Source organism: Haliotis rufescens, unplaced genomic scaffold (assembly GCF_023055435.1).
Source record: "Haliotis rufescens isolate VD_foot unplaced genomic scaffold, xgHalRufe1.0.p SCAF_5, whole genome shotgun sequence".
Classification (NCBI taxonomy): Eukaryota; Metazoa; Mollusca; class Gastropoda; order Lepetellida; family Haliotidae; genus Haliotis; species Haliotis rufescens.
Window position 1 is genome coordinate 33,451,376 of NW_025964223.1, and position 19,982 is coordinate 33,471,357.

At 40.1% G+C, this 19,982-nt stretch overlaps 1 protein-coding gene across 1 annotated transcript in view; it reads right to left on the minus strand.

Annotated features, from left to right (window-relative positions):
- Positions 1 to 19,982, minus strand: part of LOC124115933 — a 452,084-nt gene that overhangs the window by 123,083 nt on the left and 309,019 nt on the right. Inside the window, exon 9 of the mRNA XM_046477097.2 lies at positions 5,586 to 5,656. Within this exon, the coding sequence (XP_046333053.1) occupies positions 5,586 to 5,656 (71 nt within the window). The remainder of the gene's footprint in view (positions 1 to 5,585; positions 5,657 to 19,982) is intronic.

Here is a 19,982-nt window from a genome sequence, read left to right on the forward strand (position 1 = left end):
GCAAGTGTAATTTGACTAATGTTGCACCTATATAATTGGATCACCAGCAGTATCATCAAATGTAATTAAATACTAAGAAAATGACACAATTCTATTTGACGTCATGGCTGCAGCAGCTTGTATGTCTTTGATAACGTCGGAGAAAGACGACACTGGTATTTTGATTGATATATATCTCCCCTAATTTTCATTCATGGTATGGAAAAAGTCCATGTGTAAAATGGAACTTGACGCTTTTTCGACACAACATAAAAAGACTGCGTTTACCATGTAAATAATGTCTTGAATAGATAAACAATTCGATAATGTACAGTCTACCTTAATTGGACAGTACACGCACCTGTTTGGCATCAACTTCACGTAAACAAGTACTCAAAAGATTATTTCAAACCAAACAAAATTATTATTCAATATTGGACGTGTATTTGTTCATTATTATGTAATTATTTCTCATCATCTTGTCTCAAAATTATACCATAAAAGATGCGAAGAAAGCTCTCTTGGTATAGAATTATCAGGATAATCGTATGAGGATAATCGTCCACCAGCTGGGTACATGGCACGGGTTATATTTTAAAACTTTTTACAATTCTTGGAGAAATATAGTAAACACTTTAATATCCTGTGGTCACAATATTTGATAAAGGATGAACCCATTGATTATATAATGCAAAACTAGAGGAATAATTCAAAAGTCGTTTGTGACTAACGCGCACCTGGCGAATCGTTACATATCACTGTTCTGTATATCAAACGGCATAAAAAAATTCAAAGACAAAGACAATTCTTCTAGAAATGTGTGCATATATTTTAACTAAAAATAATATCAATTTTCTTTAAGTTATATCTTCAGTTTAGTTATACAGCTATTCGTGGACACTGTTAATATGAACTTATAATATTGACTTTTACACTCCCTAGAAATACATACATGTTGCAGTTGCATTTACATTTCATCTAGTATCACTTGTCCAAAATATAGAAATATCGTATGCGACACTATAAACTTATCAATTTCATATGTAAACATTGTTCAAACAAACAGGATATTATTAAAGGTTAATACATGTTGTGGCCTATATCTACTTATGATATCATATTGAACATTGATTAATATCCAAAGTGAAATTAAATGTGTGAAAAAATGTACACAAGACATGCATGATCTACATCATATGAAACTGTAAATAGCAGGACACAATGATCGTGTGTACTTTCATTAAAGGACCTTCACCTCAAAGATATTACCTAATATGTACAACATATGTTGACGTATGACATCACTGCCGGTGACCGACTACAAAATGGCGTGTTGACTGTCAACAGTACGCGGGATTTTACAAGGGGACTTTCGTTGATTCAGGGTTCGTATATACATAAATGTGACATGTAAGTAATTAGACCCATTCTGACATTCTGTGTACTGTTATTTGTTGTTATATTTTTCATTGAAACCAACAGAAATAGTCAGAAATTCCGATAAAAACCGTTGTCGCTGTGCGTGATTTTGCATCAGTCATGGCGTCACACTGGATAGGAATTTCGACAAGTTCTGTTGAAAATATCAAATCATTGCAATGTATATATTTTTAATTCCCTAATTCTCCCTACGATTCTCTTCCGGTGTATATTCTGAAAATGCTTAGCCTATGTACTCAACAAATAGACGAATGGCTTTGTTTACATTTCCAACAAGTGCACTTTTTTCAGTGTTTGTTTTCACACCTCATTTATTTTGGCATTTGATTCTAAAATGTATGAGGAATTCAAGGATGTAGGTATCGCAGCTTATTTTGAAATATATGTGATGGAATTTGCGTCTCATTACCGGTGTATGTATGACGTGATTTTGTAAACACTATCCAATATGGCTGACACAAAACGACTGAGCAACTGAAGGTGAAAAGCCCCAGTGGCAACAAACTACAGGAATATCAAAACTTGAATGATAGGTGGGAGACTGTGGGAACGCTGAGTGGGGTAGAATCTATGCCAGTTCATCACCGGTTAGACCAACGATGAAAAAAATGGTAGAACGACGAAATCTATATCTCTCAAAGAGCTCTTCGTCGTTGAACAGATCAAGAGGGTTGAATCGGTCTCGAAATGTCCGATGAATTGCTATTTTGTCCTTTTTAGGCCTTAGGCGACACATGAGGCGAACAACCTCCGCCATCTTTCTTGCTACAAATTTTGTCTTAAGTCCACTCAGGGGCAGTCTTAGGACTAAGATCAAATTTTGTCTTAGGCTTAAGATATTCTCATAGATTCTGTGCTTCGTGATCCCCGATTTAAGACAAAATTTGGTCTTAGTGTAAATCTTAAGAGCTAAGACAAAACATGGTCTTAAGTTAGTTTCATGATCCCGGGGCCTGGGTTACTACCTTGTATAACTCTGCCAAGGCAATGTCTGGTGGATGTGTTGAGATGATGTAGGAGCATCACATCTCCAATATTCCGGCATCTTAGGTGGCGAATTTCCTGCCGCAGGAGGTTGGAGTACAGGCATGAGGTGATATAACTCCTCGATGAGTTCCACAAAGTATATCCCTCCGTATAATCCTGCTGGGGTGAGTCGTCAGCCAGATTAATCTCATCATAAAAACTCTGTTTCTGCCTCTGAGTAACCGAGGAATAACTGTTTAAAGCCAAGCTTAAGAAAGCAATTTTAACGTTTGGCTATACTGCTTTTAGAAATACTTGAAGGTAGCATGCTGCACGGGAATACAATGCTTGGCACGTGAGCTTTCGTCACACATGACTGATTACATCTTCTAGAGAAAACATAATTCTTCCCATAATTTTATCTTTCATGACTGTTACAAATATTGGGACCAAACAATAATAAAATATATTAGGGTGTGCTTAATTTTTTCTTTGTGTATATTAACAATGATAACTATCGTTTGAACATTCTTGTGAATACCCTACCTCTTTTACATCATAGCAAAACTTCCAAGAGCTGTGGATTGATTCTTGGCAACAAACTCTGGTAGCATTCTGACTATTATGGAACTCCTGTCTTCCACATGTGTAAAACATAAGAAGCTGAGATTAAGGAGTCTGGCTGATTGCACTTCCAAAAGAGCAGATGAAACAACTGATGGGTTCCATTTTGGAAATGTCTTAACATCTTCCATCAGATTAAGAAGTTCAGTTACAGTACCATCAATGGTACTGTAACTGAACTTCTTATCCTGATGGAGATGAATTGAAAAAATCTACCAACAAAGGTCTCATTATAGTTCCTGTTTTCGTTCCTCGTCTTTTTCTCCAATGACAGAATTTGTCCCATCTGTTGTTGTAGATGGCTGATGGAGATCTCACCAGTTCTTCTGAGACAGATATGGAGTAACTTCCAGGCACAAAGATGAAGGCATTGTAGACTGACATGCATCACGTCTGATCCAGGTTAAAGACGATCTGGATGCTCCAGTTATTTAGAAGGCTGGCCATAGGAGAGACCATGGTGGAAAGGCATAAGCAAACATTCCCATCCAGCCCATGAAAAGTGTGTCTACTTGTAGAGCTTGGGGATCTGGTGCTGGACTGATGTAGCCCAGGAGCTTGCTGTGAGGTACATGGCAAACAAATCCAGGTGAGGTGTGTCTGCCAAGATGTTGAGCTTCCCCAGAATAGGACGAGCTTCTACCTGCATCTGATCAAGTCTGATATATAATCTTGTAGTCACGTTCATTAGTCCAATCGACCTGCTTCCTCCTTGTTTATGGATGTATGCCACCACTGTTGTGTTGTCTGTGCCTTCCAGGGTCTATAATTGTGTCAATGTTCAAGCGCATAATATATTGCTCTCACCTCTTGACAATTTATATGGAGATCTCATCTTGTAAGGTTACCATAGTCCCCAAACTGTGGGCTCTCCACCCAAGTTGGATGCGTCTGTTAACAAAAGATGTTCAGTTGGTGGAGATACCAGTGTTATGCCCTCCATACATTTTCCCGGCATGTCCACCACTTGAGATCCTGCAGTAGTGTTGGCAGGAAAGATATTCTGAATTTCAATCTCGGTGACCTCATTGAATTCATCCATGCTTGTATCATCATTCATCAATTCATCTTCACACTTGTGATACGATGACTTCACGTCTTCTTCCATCCTGGGCTCGAGACCAAGCAAAAGATGATACACTTCCAATAATTCAGCAAAGGAATAGCCGGGATTTTAATCTGCTGTGAGTGATATATTGGACAGTAAATTATCTTCACTGAGAACAGAGTCTAAGTCTTGATATTTAGTCCTAACTCCTGCGCGGTATTCTTACTGGCCATCCTGTATCGGCTGGGAAACATGCACCAACTGGGACCCATGCAGTCAGCGTCTGTATACTGTATCTGTACAGTAGCTGGTTGGAATACTTGGCACATGCAGTCTGGTGGGCAGCATCTATTGGTACCCTGACCTTGTCTGTCTGGCTTCGTTGTCTGGGTGAAGTGCCAAGCTGAGAGGCTGTGGTTATCATGGAGTCCAAGCTTTTAAGAATGGCGGTAACAGGATGCTTCTTGGTCCGTGCAGTGCGCGTGGTGGACAGACTATCTAGGGTGTGAAATGTCCATGACTCCCATGGGTCAGCCCGGCAAATGTGTGATGCCTGTGGAAAGCTTAAAGCATGTCTAATGAGTAACCATCCCCACTACCCAAACCACCATATAGTACTCCTGATGGTCGTGGAATAGGCTCTTCAAAGTAGACTTTATGGCTTTCTTCTCATGTACCCATGGTTCCTGCTCTAGTGTGGTCACAAAGACACAAAAGCTTCAATGTAGTCTCTTTGTTGTACATTATCTGATCCCAATATTTCTTCTCACCCCTATGCATGTGCATAAGGTACAGGTACTAAGACCACTATTACTTGCGCAACTGACTATTGATATTTCAAAGTGAAAAGGACTTCTGTTGAAAATGTGAAGATTTTTTTATGTGATGACACCCAAAATACAGGATTTATGTCTAGGAAGTAATAGAATTAGGGTACTTCCAAAAATTATATCATAAATTCTTGGAAATGGTACTGTTACTTTCCAATGGAAACCCAGTCTTATACCTTTAAGGCATGAATTTGTTCAGTTATAAAGAAGTATGCACATTTCTCAAATCTTAAGTACAGGTACATTTCAAAGGATAGGTCAAACTTATTCCCAATCTATAGCACCCTTGAGTTACTGGCACTTCTGGGGCACCTAAGAAGGTCTGCAGTTATGTGTTATCAAAATTGTCAATTCACAATTCAATTTAACTGTTTAGCTGTAATCAGGGTTATTAAATAGATAGGGTCTCCCTCTGAGCACTGATACTGAAGACTTCTACAAGGTATTCTATGTAGGGTTGTTGTATATGTGGTGATATATGTTACCTTTTTCAGGACCTAAGGTGGCATTTGTCAAATCAATAGACTTTCAGGCATTACCAACTATGATCAGTGATGATAGTGAGATTAAAGGGTGAATATTCTAATACTCCTTCCTGTTGACAATATAATGAATGATTTTATGAATATAAATGACAATGACATTTGTTCTTGAATATGTTTGATCGGTGAATGTGACAGAGATGCCATTCTACTTACAATGTTAATACCCTTCCAAACTGAAGTTTGTCTATTCGTCCATATTTTTGCCACGTCATATTCTTGAAATGCTGGAAAAAAAATAATTATACATTACAAAAAATGTCACAATTTTGTAAGGAACATGATTTTGTCTATGGTCTGTCTACTGGTGTCGTTTGATGTGTTTCAAAGAATTGTCTTGTGAACTTGATGAATATTTGCTTGGAATATATGGAAATAAATAAGGGCTTACACTACTGCAAGATATACTAAGAACAATATTTAAGGGACCCCCAAATTTATTGAGAAATGACATTCAATCTCAGTGGAAAATTCAATATTTGGCATGAGCATTGAAGCAGGAACGACATCATCTGGGCATGCTGAATATCAAACAGCAGACTGTATCCTGTGGTATCTATCATGGGCATTAAACATAAACATGAGTTTTGTTAAATGTTAAAAAACTAAAATAACTGTTAGAAACTGGTAGTTTCATACATTATTAATATACATTAATAAATAAAGCATTGAAATAAAATAGCATTACAATGTTCTAAATATTAAACCAAAATTACATTGCCACATGAACCAAAACATTCAATAGATGTTATCTGTATTGAAACAATGTTTAATCTAAATGCCATGTAAGCTATGCCTAAATTTGTGGTGTCTAAGTATCAATGTAAACAAACCTTAAACCCTATAATCCAACCATAAAAATAATATCCTAAAATAACATTGTCGACACCACTTCATTACCTCTGTATTCAGTGAGTCTAGACAGCACCCTAATTACCTGGGGCTAATCAATAGATGTCACCCACCACCTAGTTAGTGTCAAAGGATACACATCTTCTATTTCCAAATAGTTCAAAAGCTTAATCCCTAATATGGTTGGTCACAACAACCTTAGCTTGTTGTGATTAGTCATCTGACCCAAACCAATGATATAATATACTGAACAACAAAAGTTCCTGTGACATTGAATAAGATTTAATGCAAAGTTATGTTTTGTACTAAATCTGAAACAATTTCGGTTTGCAACAGATAAAAGACTCCTGTAAGTGTTCAAATGGTTTAATTTGCCATACTGACTTCAGAAAATGCGTGATTTCATAAAAAACATGAACATGCCAAAATGTCAATTAACAAATCAATAGCGTGTGTGTCCACCTCTGGTTGTGATGCAAGCAACACATCTTCGTCTCATGGAATGGACCAGGCGTCGCACAAAGTTCTGTGGGATATCTGTCCATATCTGCTGGAGCATGTTTTGAAGTTCCTGGAGTGTCTGTGGAACACGTGGTTGACGTCGAAGGCGCCGATCCATCTCATCCCACATGTGCTCGATTGGCGAGAGATCAGGGGAGCGAGCTGGCCAGGGGATGACATTCACGTTGTTTTGTTGAATCCTGAACAAGTCGAGCAATATGAGGCCAGGCGTTGTCATGTTGAAAGGTAATGCCTGGGCCATGACGACGCAAAAACGGTAGAACAACAGGGACGATGATCTCGTCGCGGTAGCACTGTCCATTGAGATTTCCCTCTACCACTATCAAATGGGTCCTCTGTCTTGCAATAATCCCACTCCATACCATAATGCTGCCGCCCACAAACCGATCTTCTTCCATGACACAATGAATGACGTAATGTTCACCTCGACGTCCGTCCATTGCTGTGGCTGAGGTGAAAACGAGACTATCAGTGAATAGCACTTGTCCCCACTGCATGGCCGTCCAGCGTAGACGCTGTCTGCACCACTGTAGACGTGCTTGACAGTGGTTTCCTGTCAAAATAGGACGTATGGTGGGTCTTCTGGTGACAATCCCTGCACATCTGAGGCAACGACGTACGGTTTGTCAAGTTATGCATGGAATGCACTCTTTTCTGTAGCAGTTGCATTTTTGTGACTTGATTCCATACATGTACTATAATATTGAAAACCAAACTTTACTTGTTTGAAAAATACACTTAAATAATGGTGTCACAGGAACTTTTGTTGTTGAGTATATGTATACATGTAATTAAGTATAAGTGTGCGACATACGCTTGCAGTCGGAAAGCGCACGTAAAATCCCCAACCTCAGTCATTAAGTATAAATATCGGTCCAAGTAGAAGTGTCTACTCAATCAAAGAAAGAGGCTTCTGGACAAGGCTCCGGCTAAGTCCAAGCCTAAGGAGAAACAGGCTCCATCTGCACCACGCCCAGGGCAGAAAGCCAGAACTAGAAGGAAACATGGCAAACTTCATAGACAGCTTCCTGCAAGACAGGTCGCTATCAGTTAAAATAGGGAACAATCCATCTGATCCTATGGCACTAGACAATGGCTTGCCACAAGCCAGCATTATAAGCCCAACCCTGTTTAACATCATGATCAATGATCTTTCTGATCATGTCAGTTCCCGTACCCAAACTTCTAAATTCAATGATGACGGAGCAATATGGGTAAAGCACAGAGACAGCCCAAGTGCGAAAAAAATCCTCACTAAAGCCATCTGGGATATTAGTACGTGAACTCATCCGAACATTCAGCCTCCAGAAAGCATCTTCCCGAGGAAAGAGAGTTAACTGACTTTAAAAGTCCAGTTTCCACCCTTGCCGAACTAGGTTGGAATTCCTGGGCTCGATCGTAGCGCCACCAGTGGCTATTACGAGTAATGTCCTTTCTATGCCTCTCCTATTGACCAATCAGATTCAACCTCTCGTATCACTTGCATTTGCTTCAAACAAAACAGTGGCGCCCAGTCAAGACGATCTGATCGATAATCAAGATCTATATTGTGATCAAACGAGTCTTACATCGCGAAGTGCATCAAATTACGTGAACACCTTGATTAAAAACATGAAAAGATATAGAAAATATCTGTTGACAACGAATTAGCGGTGCACATGTTTTGCAAATCCTGCAGTCGACAGAAATCTGCATGACACTTTACGAACCAGATTTTCGATTTCGATGCGCGATTTTGACTGGACTATGCATAGGCTCGTTAGTCCAGCCAAAATCAAACTCCATAATACCAGCCTAGTTCGGCAAGGGTTGAAACTGGACTTTTATAGTCAGTTAACTCACTTGCCTCGGGAAGATGCCAGAAAGTCACCACAAAGGGTAACACTCTCCCTGGACTTTAAAAACTCCCAAAGTTGACACTGCTTTAACATCTGAAGTCACTAAAAAAGAAAACCCAACCCTACTACGATCAGTAGCTATCACTAAAATTCAAACTACCTGGGACAGCTGGGCCCATATATAAAGTAGAACACAGACATAATGAACACGGATATAGCGAACAAACGGATACAACAAACTGTTAAAAAATCCCCGATTTATCTCCTATATAATATCATATAAAATTTACATATATAACAAACTCTCTACAGCGAACTAATGGATACAGCGAACTGATATCTGATCACCGACAAGCCGATTCATCACTATTTAGTGACGTGTAAAGCTAACTGAGACATCTCACTCAGTGTCAAGTGTCACTGACAATTGGCTGTATGCAATCAGCCGCGAATCAACACAATGGCAGCAAATCAATACAATCAGCGGTGACGGATCAACCTTGTTAAATTTGCATTGTGTTAATCTTACCTGTACATGTAATCTTGTCTGTAAAACAAACATATAAATTTTACGAGATTGTGTCCAAGTGTCAGTTCACTTGCATTTGCTATCATGGCGGGCAATAGTAAGAGGAAAGCTATCAGTTTAGACACGAAATTAAAAATTATTAATGCTGTTGATGCTGGCATAAAAACCAAGAAAGACATTGCAATGGAATTTGACATTCCAAAATCAACATTAAGTACCATTATGAAGAAGAGAGAATCCATTCTTGAATCCTGCGACTCCACCGACTTTGGCCCCGCCCGGAAGAGGTTACAAGCTACCAATCACCAAGACGTAGAGAACGCCCTCTTCAAATGGTTTCAAGCCGTGAGAAGCGAAAACATTCTGCCTAGTGGTCCGTTACTGCAGACCAAAGCTGACCAACTTGCAGTGAAATTAGGCCATGAAGATTTCACGTGTAACACTGCAATTACGTGTATTGTGTTTTGTTTTATCCAAGATGGCGGACGTTTCCGAGCGAAAACGTGTATAATGAACAACGGATATAACGAACTGATTTCTCTGGTCCCTTGTAGTTTGTTATATCCATGTTCTACTGTACATTGATGGATCCAAGAATCCAACAACAGTGCTGGTTACGGGATCCATATCCACAGCTCCAAACCCCAAGCACATTCAGTTCGCCTGCCTGATGGTCAGTCAGTATTCACAGTTGAATTGGAGTCAATTCATCGTGCACTCAAACTCATACCGGAACTTCCAGAAGCAAAAGCAGTCGTCCTATCAGACTCGCTAAGTGCACTTCAAGCCATCTGTGGCAGAAATTCAAACTCCAGGCCAAACACAATCAACAATATTCTATACGAATATACAAAACTAACGGACCAAGGGCAACAGGTGGAGCTGTGTTGGATCCCCTCTCACATAGATATAGATGGAAACGAAAAGAGACACTGGTCAGCAGAAATAGAAGAAGTGCAATAGACAGGCAAAGACACTAATTTATTTACGATGGTTTTAATACAGACAAGAATTACTGTTCTACTTCAATTTACATTTACAAAGTTTAGTTTTTTTTCCAAATTTCTATTATTATCCCGATCACTAAATGACTACTCTGTCGAACAATGTTGCCTATCCTAATCCTAATGCCAAACTGAATTACAATGACATGGTTGTCGACACGTGGCACACATGCATGCTTTTTTCATGCTTTTAAGATCTATTTCCGCGAAGTAAAGCAGTGTGTGTGCGAACTGCTTACACACAGGAACGACCTGTTCGGAAACATGGCATACTCACATCTGTGATTTCCTTATGTCCATATTCCCCCTCCTTGATAGAACGGAGTCTATCAACACAAAATAGTAACCAACTTTCCAGAATCGAAATAATATCCTCGATCACATCCACAAACGTATCGAAAAGTTCAACAAATAATGCACTGAATACATCCAATGTCACAATATATCCATTTTTATGAAACAGTATTCACATTTTGAGTTCACAGTACACCACCACAATATGTGCAGATTACACACTCTTTTGGTCAAGGTTCTGTCACAAAATTGAATATCTCACATTGGATAGTTTCTCATGTTAAATCCATCAATTTCACACATTTTCATCTTTCAAATGTCACAATAGAATCCATAGAATCCTGTATTGTCTTGTTCAGTGACATCTGGTACTTTATCAGCTAATGCTGTCCGTTTCAAGAGGGCACACTTTCGTCACTGGTCTAGTAAGTACAGATTGACCAATCTGTATGTCAACCACTCTGGTGTAACCATCTTTCCCTGGATGAGTCTTGATAACTTTTCCCATGGGCCAATGTCCACGTGGAGTGTTTGGCGATATTACCATAACGATGTCATTCACGTTGATGTCCGGTTGGTGGGTGAGCCACTTCCTTCTTCGTTTGAGGCTGGGTATCCACTCCTTCATCCATCGGCTCCAGAAGTGTCGTATTAGATCCTGTATCCGTCTCCAGCGTTTTCTTGGGTTAAAGGGTGTTGTATCCACTGATTCTGGAGCAAAAGAACCTCCAACCTGTCCATGGAGGAAGTGGTTCGGGGTCAGGGGTACATCATCCTGAGGATGTGACGTCTGATAGGTGAGTGGACGTGAATTGATCAAGGCTTCTGCTCCAATAAACGCTGTCATGAGCTCTTCATCATTTACGTCACTTCGACCTAATATAGCAGAGATAGCTTTCTTGGCTGCCTTGATCATGGTCTCGAACACACCTCCGAAATGGGGTGCACAGGGAGGATTAAACTTCCACTTGGTCCCACGATTCGCTAATGTTCGTTTAACAGCAACATTGTCCAGACATGAGACCAGTTCTTTGAGCTCCTTTTCTGCTCCAACAAAGTTTGTCCCATTATCACACACAATGTCCTCTGGAAGTCCTCTGCGACTGGCCATGCGATAAAAGGCATTAAGAAATGAATTTGTGTCCATTCCATGTGCGATTTCAAGATGCACAGCTCTTGAAGCTAGACACGTGAAGAGGCAAAGATAGCGCTTCTGCCTTGCTTTTCCTCTCCCCTGTACTGTAAAGAAGGGTCCAGCAAAGTCAAGTCCAGCCTGTGTGAAAGCACGTAGAGAAGGTGTTAGTCTCATTTCTGGGAGAGGAGCCATGATCTGGTGCGCCACTTTTGCTTTCTGTTTTCGACATTGTGAACATACCCTCTCCCATTCTCGAATTTCCTCTCTACCAGAGAGGATCCAAAACTTCGCTGAGAGTGCCGCTAATGTCTGATTAGTTCCGGTAACATGCTGTCCTTCCTCATGATAAGATTTCACAATCAATCTTGTGATCCAGTTTCTGCGTGGCAAGATGATTGGAAACCTTGACTCTGGAGATAGATGCTCAGCATAAGCCAATCGTCCATCAGATCTCATCACTCCACATTCATCCAACTTCGGTTGTAATCCCAATAGTTTACTTTTGGTTGGCAATGTTTTTTTCTTCTCAAGGCAGGAGTATTCAGCTGGAAATTCTTCTCTCTGCATTTGTGCTATGATTTTGAACTGTGCAGTTTCAATTTCTTCTGCTGTTAGTTCCCCGGAGATCCTTTGATGATTTTGTGCAACACAGTTGTTCAAGAATCTGTATACCCAAGCTTGGATTCTTGCCAGTCTTTTCCAATCTGAGTATCTTGTAGCTTTTAGTCTCCATTCATCACACGATGATTTGTTCACTACCATTGTAATGATCTTGTTTTCTTTCAGAGTTTCATTTTCTAGCTTACATGTCTTTTTACTTTCTATTTCAGATAGTCTTTGGGACCATTCACCTTCATCTCTAGTCAAGAAAGGGGGTCCTGACCACCAACTTTGATTATCAATCAACTTTGATGCAGCTATTCCTCTGGTCAACATATCTGCTGGATTTTTAGCAGTTGGTACATACCGCCATTGATATGGATTCGTAACCTCTTGAATTTCACTGACTCTGTTTGCAACAAAGGGTTTGAATGTTCGGCTATGGTTCTTTATCCATGACAACACATTTGAACTGTCTGTCCAAAATGTTACGATATCTATTGACACTTCCAATGCCTTTGTTATTGCAACAGATAATCTGAGTCCAGTAACAGCTGCCATTAATTCCATGCGTGGAATGCTAATGGCTTTCAGTGGTGCTACTCGTCCTTTTGCAGCAATTATGACACTGGAGATTTCATCATTCTGGTAAGTATTCACAGCATACACTACAGCACCATATGCATCCTCAGATGCATCTACAAAGCTGTGGAGTGTAGTTTCTTTGACCTCGTGACCACAGCGCAAACATCTTGGCACCTGTATATGTGCAAGATCTTCCAGTTCCATGAACCACTGACATGCTTTCTTTATCAGATTATTGTCTAGTTCTTCATCCCAATCTAACCCTGCTGTCCACATTTCTTGCAAAATGATCTTTGCCCTCACAGTAAAGGGTGCAAGAAATCCTAAAGGATCAAATAGCTTTGCTATTTGACGAAGAAAGATTCTTTTAGATATCGTGGAGTTCATTTCAGGTATGTGGGAAGTGAAAGTAAAGACATCTCTTTCAGCTATCCACATGAGACCGAGCGTCTTTGCTGAAGGTAAGTAGCTACTGTTCAACTGAACTTCTGACAATCTGTCTTCAACAGGTATCTGATTGAGTACTTGGTGGGAATTTGAAAGCCACTTTCTAGGGCGCATCCCAGCTCTACTCCAAAGATCTACCAACTGTCTATACAACTCAATAGCTGTATTGTCATCCTCCACAGAGTCCATGCTATCATCCATATAAGTTGCTTTTTGCACAGTTTCTGCTGCTAATGGGAGATCACCCTGATGCTTCTTGGCATTTTCCTGACTCACAAACTGTGCTAAGAAAGGAGATGCATTCACCCCAAATACCACTCGACTAAACTCATACTCTGTGGGTTGCTCATCTCGTTTCATGGACCTCCATAAGAATCTGTGATAGGGCCGATCATCGGGAGAGATTTTGACCTGTAGGTACATCTCGGCAATATCACTCATCAGTGCTACTGGGTTGCGTCTAAATCGTAACAATACATCAAAAAGTTTCCTCTGCAGTTTGGGACCTTGGTGGATAACTTCATTCAAAGAAATACCCTTGTATTTGGCTGAGGCATCAAATACAATTCTCACTTTTGTTGTGAGACGATCCAAACGTACAACCGGGAAATGAGGCAAATACCACTTTCCTGTATTTGTCATTTCTTCAGTAGGTACTTTCCTGATATATCCTTTTGTGTGATACTGTGAAATGACAGTATCATATGCAGCAGCTATAGTCTCATCCTTTTCTAATTTCTTCTCTGTACTCTCAAGACGACTTAGAGCCATCTGATAGTTATCTGATGGTAAGGCATGTACCTCTTTCTTCCATGGTATGCCTATTTGATAGTGACCATCCTCATACGTCAAGGCATCTTTCACCCTGTTGTATACATTCTTGTCTTCAGGGCTTATGTTTTCAGTCTCTTTAGACTGGAATTTCTCAACTTCCCAAAACCTATGCAACAACATTTTCAAATCTTGATCATCAGCATTTGAATGAGAGAAGAATGTACTAGAAAAGTGAGTCTGATTATCAGAGCCTGTCCCTGCAATGTTCCCTATACAAGTCCAGCCCAGGGGCGTTAACCGTGCAAGAGGTTCACCTGGATTCCCACGTACCTCTGAGTAGGAATAGTGAAGTTCTGAATTATCCATGCCTATCAGGACATCGACAATAGGAGGGGATGCAATTTTAGGAAAGTCTATATCTTGCAGATGTGTCCATAGTTTGCCATATTTCTGCCAGTCAACAACCTGCAAATCACCTGTAACCTTAGTTGTTGTTAAAGCAGAAAAATTAACATCAACCTCACCACCTTTACTTTCCAGTCCAAATTCTACTGGCATTGTTTCAAATGTGGCTTTCTCATCATTCAACACATTCACAGTGACTTGTTTAGTTTTACCTTGCAGTCCTAGCTCTGCAGCAACGTCTGCATTAATATAGGACCTTGTGCTGGCGTCATCTAGCAAAGCATTAACAGTAACTCTGCGATTCCCATGTTTAAGGATTACTGGCACTGTCCTAAGCCCAATGAATGAAGATTTTGATGCAACGTTCGATTCCATGTTAGTTGCATGTGATCGTTCTGCTTGTTCTTTTGAACTATTGTCTGTATGTTCTATTTTGTTTAATGGAACTGAAGCTTTTTCAACATCAGCAATTGAATCAACCCTGTCCCTATCTACATGTAGCAGCCTGTTATGGTTGCTTCTGCATCCATTCATGCCACATAATCTTGTTCGCCAACAGTGTTTACCACGATGGTTGCTTCCTAAGCAACGAAAGCAAAGATTTAACTCCTTTGCTTTGTTCCATCTGTCCTGCACTTTTAAAGCTGTGAACTTTCTACAATTCCAAACATCATCTGGCTCTTTGCATACTATGCACAAACTCTTTACTCCAGCATAATGCCCACCAGGTTTCTGGTTACTGTCATGCCCAAGGAATGTACGAGGAGTTCTTTTATGTTCAGATTTTAATGACTTATCACAGACACCATGAATGGTTTCAGCTGCAATTGTTTGAAATTCTGCTTCTTGGAGCACCCATTCTCTCAGAGTTTCAACTGACTCTTGTCTTTGTCTATCAAATACCCAACGTTGATACTCTGTAACCATGGCTTCAGTCATCTTTTTTAGCAACTTCATATAAAGAAGACCATTTCCTAATTCTTCTACTCTGTCAGATTCACGGAGGTTAACTACAGCAACATCCAGCATGTCAGCAAATCTATCTAAATCTTTTGCATGACCTGGGCGAATGGGTTTGAAATTGTCTAACTCTTCAAGATGTAAAGCAATCTGGCGCCTCATGCCACCAAACTTCCTCTCTAATCTCTCAAGAGCTACTTGATAAGCAACTGCATTATGCCCCAAATCCCTAATCACTCTAAGAGCTTCACCTGCTAAATACTGCTGCAATTGCAATAGCTTGTATTCTGGTGTTGCTGGTGAGTTATCAATACATGCAATTAATGCTGCCTTCCAGCTCTGATAAGACCTGACATCACCTGCAAACACTGGAATAGAAACTCTCTGCAGCTGCTTCCACATGGCATGTCAAATCACGCTTTTGTCTGGTTTATTCGAAAGAGAACTGGGTTCAACATGTGAACTACCAACCGTGAACATGACCTTTGGTTGACCTAATTCATGTTCACTTCTTACAAAAGTCTTTATGGACTCATTCTGAGCCTGTTCAACGTCCTTCCCTTGTTCTCCAGGATATTCTTGTTTCTGACTTTTACCGTGTTCTTGTTTCTGGTTGAACAACATTGACATCCCTGTTCGTAAACTTAGTACAGAGCTAGCATCTGATCTACAGTCTAAGTACTGTTGAGCATGTTGCTGTGCACTTTCAGTCTCATCTTCAAGTCTAGTTATTTCAATGCTAAGTTTTTTAGAATTTGCTACATCATTGTTTTTGGAGTATTCTTCAGACAACATCAGCATAACTTCCATTGCTTGTTCTTGGACAATGCACAACTGATCCATCTGATCTCGAACAGACCTTCGAGTTGGGACATCCTTACCTTCTGTCATATTGTAGAGTTTATTTTTCGCCTTCGTAAATGCAGTCTTTGCAATGGCTTTTTGTTTTTTGAGTTTTAACAAAACCTCTTCCACAGCTGGCTTTGACTCATTACTTTTACCAAAGTCCGACATTATAGTTTCAGATTTTAACATAAGCACAGTGTCTGAGGTTGCTTTTTGAGGTTCAGCCATTTTCTTCCTTACACTATTCCTGTTTGGTGGTATGAACCTAAGTCTTATAAACACATTTGTTTCTAACAACTAACTCACCTGTCTCGCACTGGAACTATTCCTGCATCCAAACTAATCTAACTTGCACCAATAACACCATGATCCACTAACAGGCAGTAACCATGAGTAACAACAAATTAACCACGCTCTGCTACCATTTTTGGTCAGCAGAAATAGAAGAAGTGCAATAGACAGGCAAAAGAGACTAATTTATTTACGATGGTTTTAATACAGACAAGAATTACTGTTCTACTTCAATTTACATTTACAAAGTTTAGTTTTTTTTCCAAATTTCTATTATTATCCCGATCACTAAATGACTACTCTGTCGAACAATGTTGCCTATCCTAATCCTAATGCCAAACTGAATTACAATGACATGGTTGTCGACCCATGGCACACATGCATGCTTTTTTCATGCTTTTAAGATCTATTTCCGCGAAGTAAAGCAGTGTGTGTGCGAACTGCTTACACACAGGAACGACCTGTTCGGAAACATGGCATACTCACATCTGTGATGACAATTTCCTTATGTCCAGACACACTTGCGAAGCTAGCTCTAGACAAAGCGGATATACAGCCTATTCCCTTTAGTAAACTAGAGATAAAAAAAAAAATCAATGCCTCTGTAGCCCAAAGATGGCAAGCCCAATGTAATGAACGCAAGATCGACAGATGGCTATACAAAATTCAACCCAAGATCCAACAAAAACCAAACTCATACTCAAATGAAAGGAAAATTGAAAAGGCCATCCCACGCCTCAGACTCGGTCACAAAAAGCACTAAGACAAGGTTTGTTCATCTTGCAATCAGGCTGAAACCATTACTCACATGTTACAAGAATGTCAAGACCATGCCCCAGCCCGGGCTAGGTTTAAACAAGAATTGCAGTTAGATCCCCTATCTGTCATAGATCTCCTGAAGCCAAGAGATGCACCAGCGAAGGCCAAACTAACTCTATTTCTGAGAGATGGACAGCTACTCGAACATATTTAAACAGAGCAGCCAAGGATAAAAATGAAATCATATCAATACAAAAACAGAAATTATGTGAATACCAAACTCACAATAGATATGTGTTCCCTACTCACACACAGGAGTCCCAAAGAGGGACATGTCAGCCGAAATTGCTTAGGCAGAAGCTGACCTCTTAAACACTTAATGCAACAACAACAAGTGTCTACTCAATCAAAGAATGAGGCCTCTGGACAAGACTCCGGCTAAGTCCAAGCCTAAGGAGAAACAGGCTCCATCTGCACCACGCCCAGCGCAGAAAGCCAGAACCAAGAAGAAGACCACCTCAGTCTCCAGCATGGAGATAGAGGTAACCCTTCCTCAAACACCCCAGACCCAAGTTGCAGCGAAGGATCTTGCTACTAGGGCTGCAATGAATACACTATGAGGCGAATACGATTTGGATCATGAATATAGTGTAATGAACACGAATATTTATTCATAAATACAATAACAAGTCAGCAGTTGATGGATTATTTGTTCTATTCAAGAAACAAAAGCAACACAAACTATTTGACATGGTTTGTTAATTATTAACATATTAAACATTTATATACTGCACTTATCCAGGTACTAGTATCTGCTAAAATGCAACAATGACCAGTGACCACACTACCGTCAAATTAAATATTATAAGAGTGTTGTCTTTGAAGAAATCTATGCATATAATACGTTCTTATGGATATTTTTAGATACAGGGTATGTAAATGAACATGACTGCATATTCATAAATATTTGATTCTATTGGTTTACGAATAACAAATACAATTCATGAATGGATACGGTTCGATTTACCGAATACGCGAGTGAATTGTAACAGCCCTACTTGCTACCCTCGAATCCAGAGGGGAAGAGCCCTTCTGCTTGCCTGAGGGCACCAGCCACGGGAAAAAGAAGAGAGAGATCTCTCCCAAAGCAATCTCGAAACCGACCAAGTCCACGGAATTACAGACAGCCACACCAACAGGCCCCCTTCTCAATGACAGCACTACACAGATCCCCCCCATCGAAGTACCATCTGAGAAGGAGGATCCCCGTTTTGACTTGTCCTGGATTGCTGACCAGAGCCTGGACCAGCACAAGAACCACCCCACCCCATGTATTGACAGTTCATGGGCGAGGAGACATTCCAACATGATATCCACAGATACCAGGACTTCCTAGTGGATTGTGATATCAAGACAATCCTTGTGTACATCTCCGCTGACCGGCAGACTGTACCAGCGGATGAGGAAAATAGCACAGCCAGGAGTGAGTGAGTGAGTGAGTGAGGTCTTACGCCGCTTTTAGCAATATTCCAGCAATATCACGGCGGGGGACACCAGAAATGGGCTTCACACATTGTACCCATGTCGGGAATCGAACCCGGGTCTTCGGCGTGACGAGCTAACGCTTTAACCACTAGGCTACCCGACCGCCCCGCACAGCCAGGAAGCTCCTGGATATTCTACTGGTCGCTCCCAGGGCTCTTGTCCTTCTTTATCTTATTCTTGACACTTTTTTTTAAATCACCAAGTACAAAATCTAGTCAAAACGGCAAAAGCCAAAAATTGGAAAAAATTCTGCGAAGAAATAAACCATAAAAAAGAACTGTATGGCGAAAAACATGCAATCCGAGGGATAAAACGTACTAAAAAAACACCAAACATAAATAATTCAACAAACCCTAAACAAAAAGCAAATAACCTAGCAAATAATTTCTCAGCCATTAGTAGCAATAGCAACGTCACTGAGGACTTACAAACAACTAAAAAAGGAAAACAATAAACAATAGAAAGAAAGGAACAGCCCCTTGTCTAGATCTAACTTCTTTCCAAATAATTAAACAACTACCCCAAAACCTTCTGGAATCACTTCAAAAACTAAACAACCTAATCTTCCAAAATGGTCAGGTTCCTACTTACATGGAAAGAGGCTCTGGTCATACCAATTCCAAAACCAAATAAACCAGAAAACGAGGCCAACTCTTACAGACCAATCTCCTTAACCTCAAATTTATGCAGTAGTATAGGTAATGGCTCACTTCCACTGGAGATTTATATACCTATACTGCTACTACAGATGGAATTTTTATGCCAAAATGATGATGCGATTTAACGATCGTTATGATTTGTATTAAAAGAATCATCAATATTAATTAATAATGAATAAAATGTACTATAGCCAACGAGGATATTGGAAAGGTATAGGAGCAATACAAAAATTAGCCACTGCGGCTAAGGTATCTAAAGATGTTGCCAAGGATTGGCTAAAGAAACAAGCGATGTGGCAAATATACTTACCGGCATCACGTTATATACCAAGGAAGAAATTTGATATTTTTACAAGAATGAAGTTCATCAGGCTGACCTCTTGTTTCTTCCCCATGATAAGGTAAGACCAAAACGTATAAATAGGCTTTAACTGTAGTGGATGTGGCTAGTCGCTACAAGGAGGCTGAACCATTAACCTCAAAAGATTCAACAGAAGTAGCTAATGCA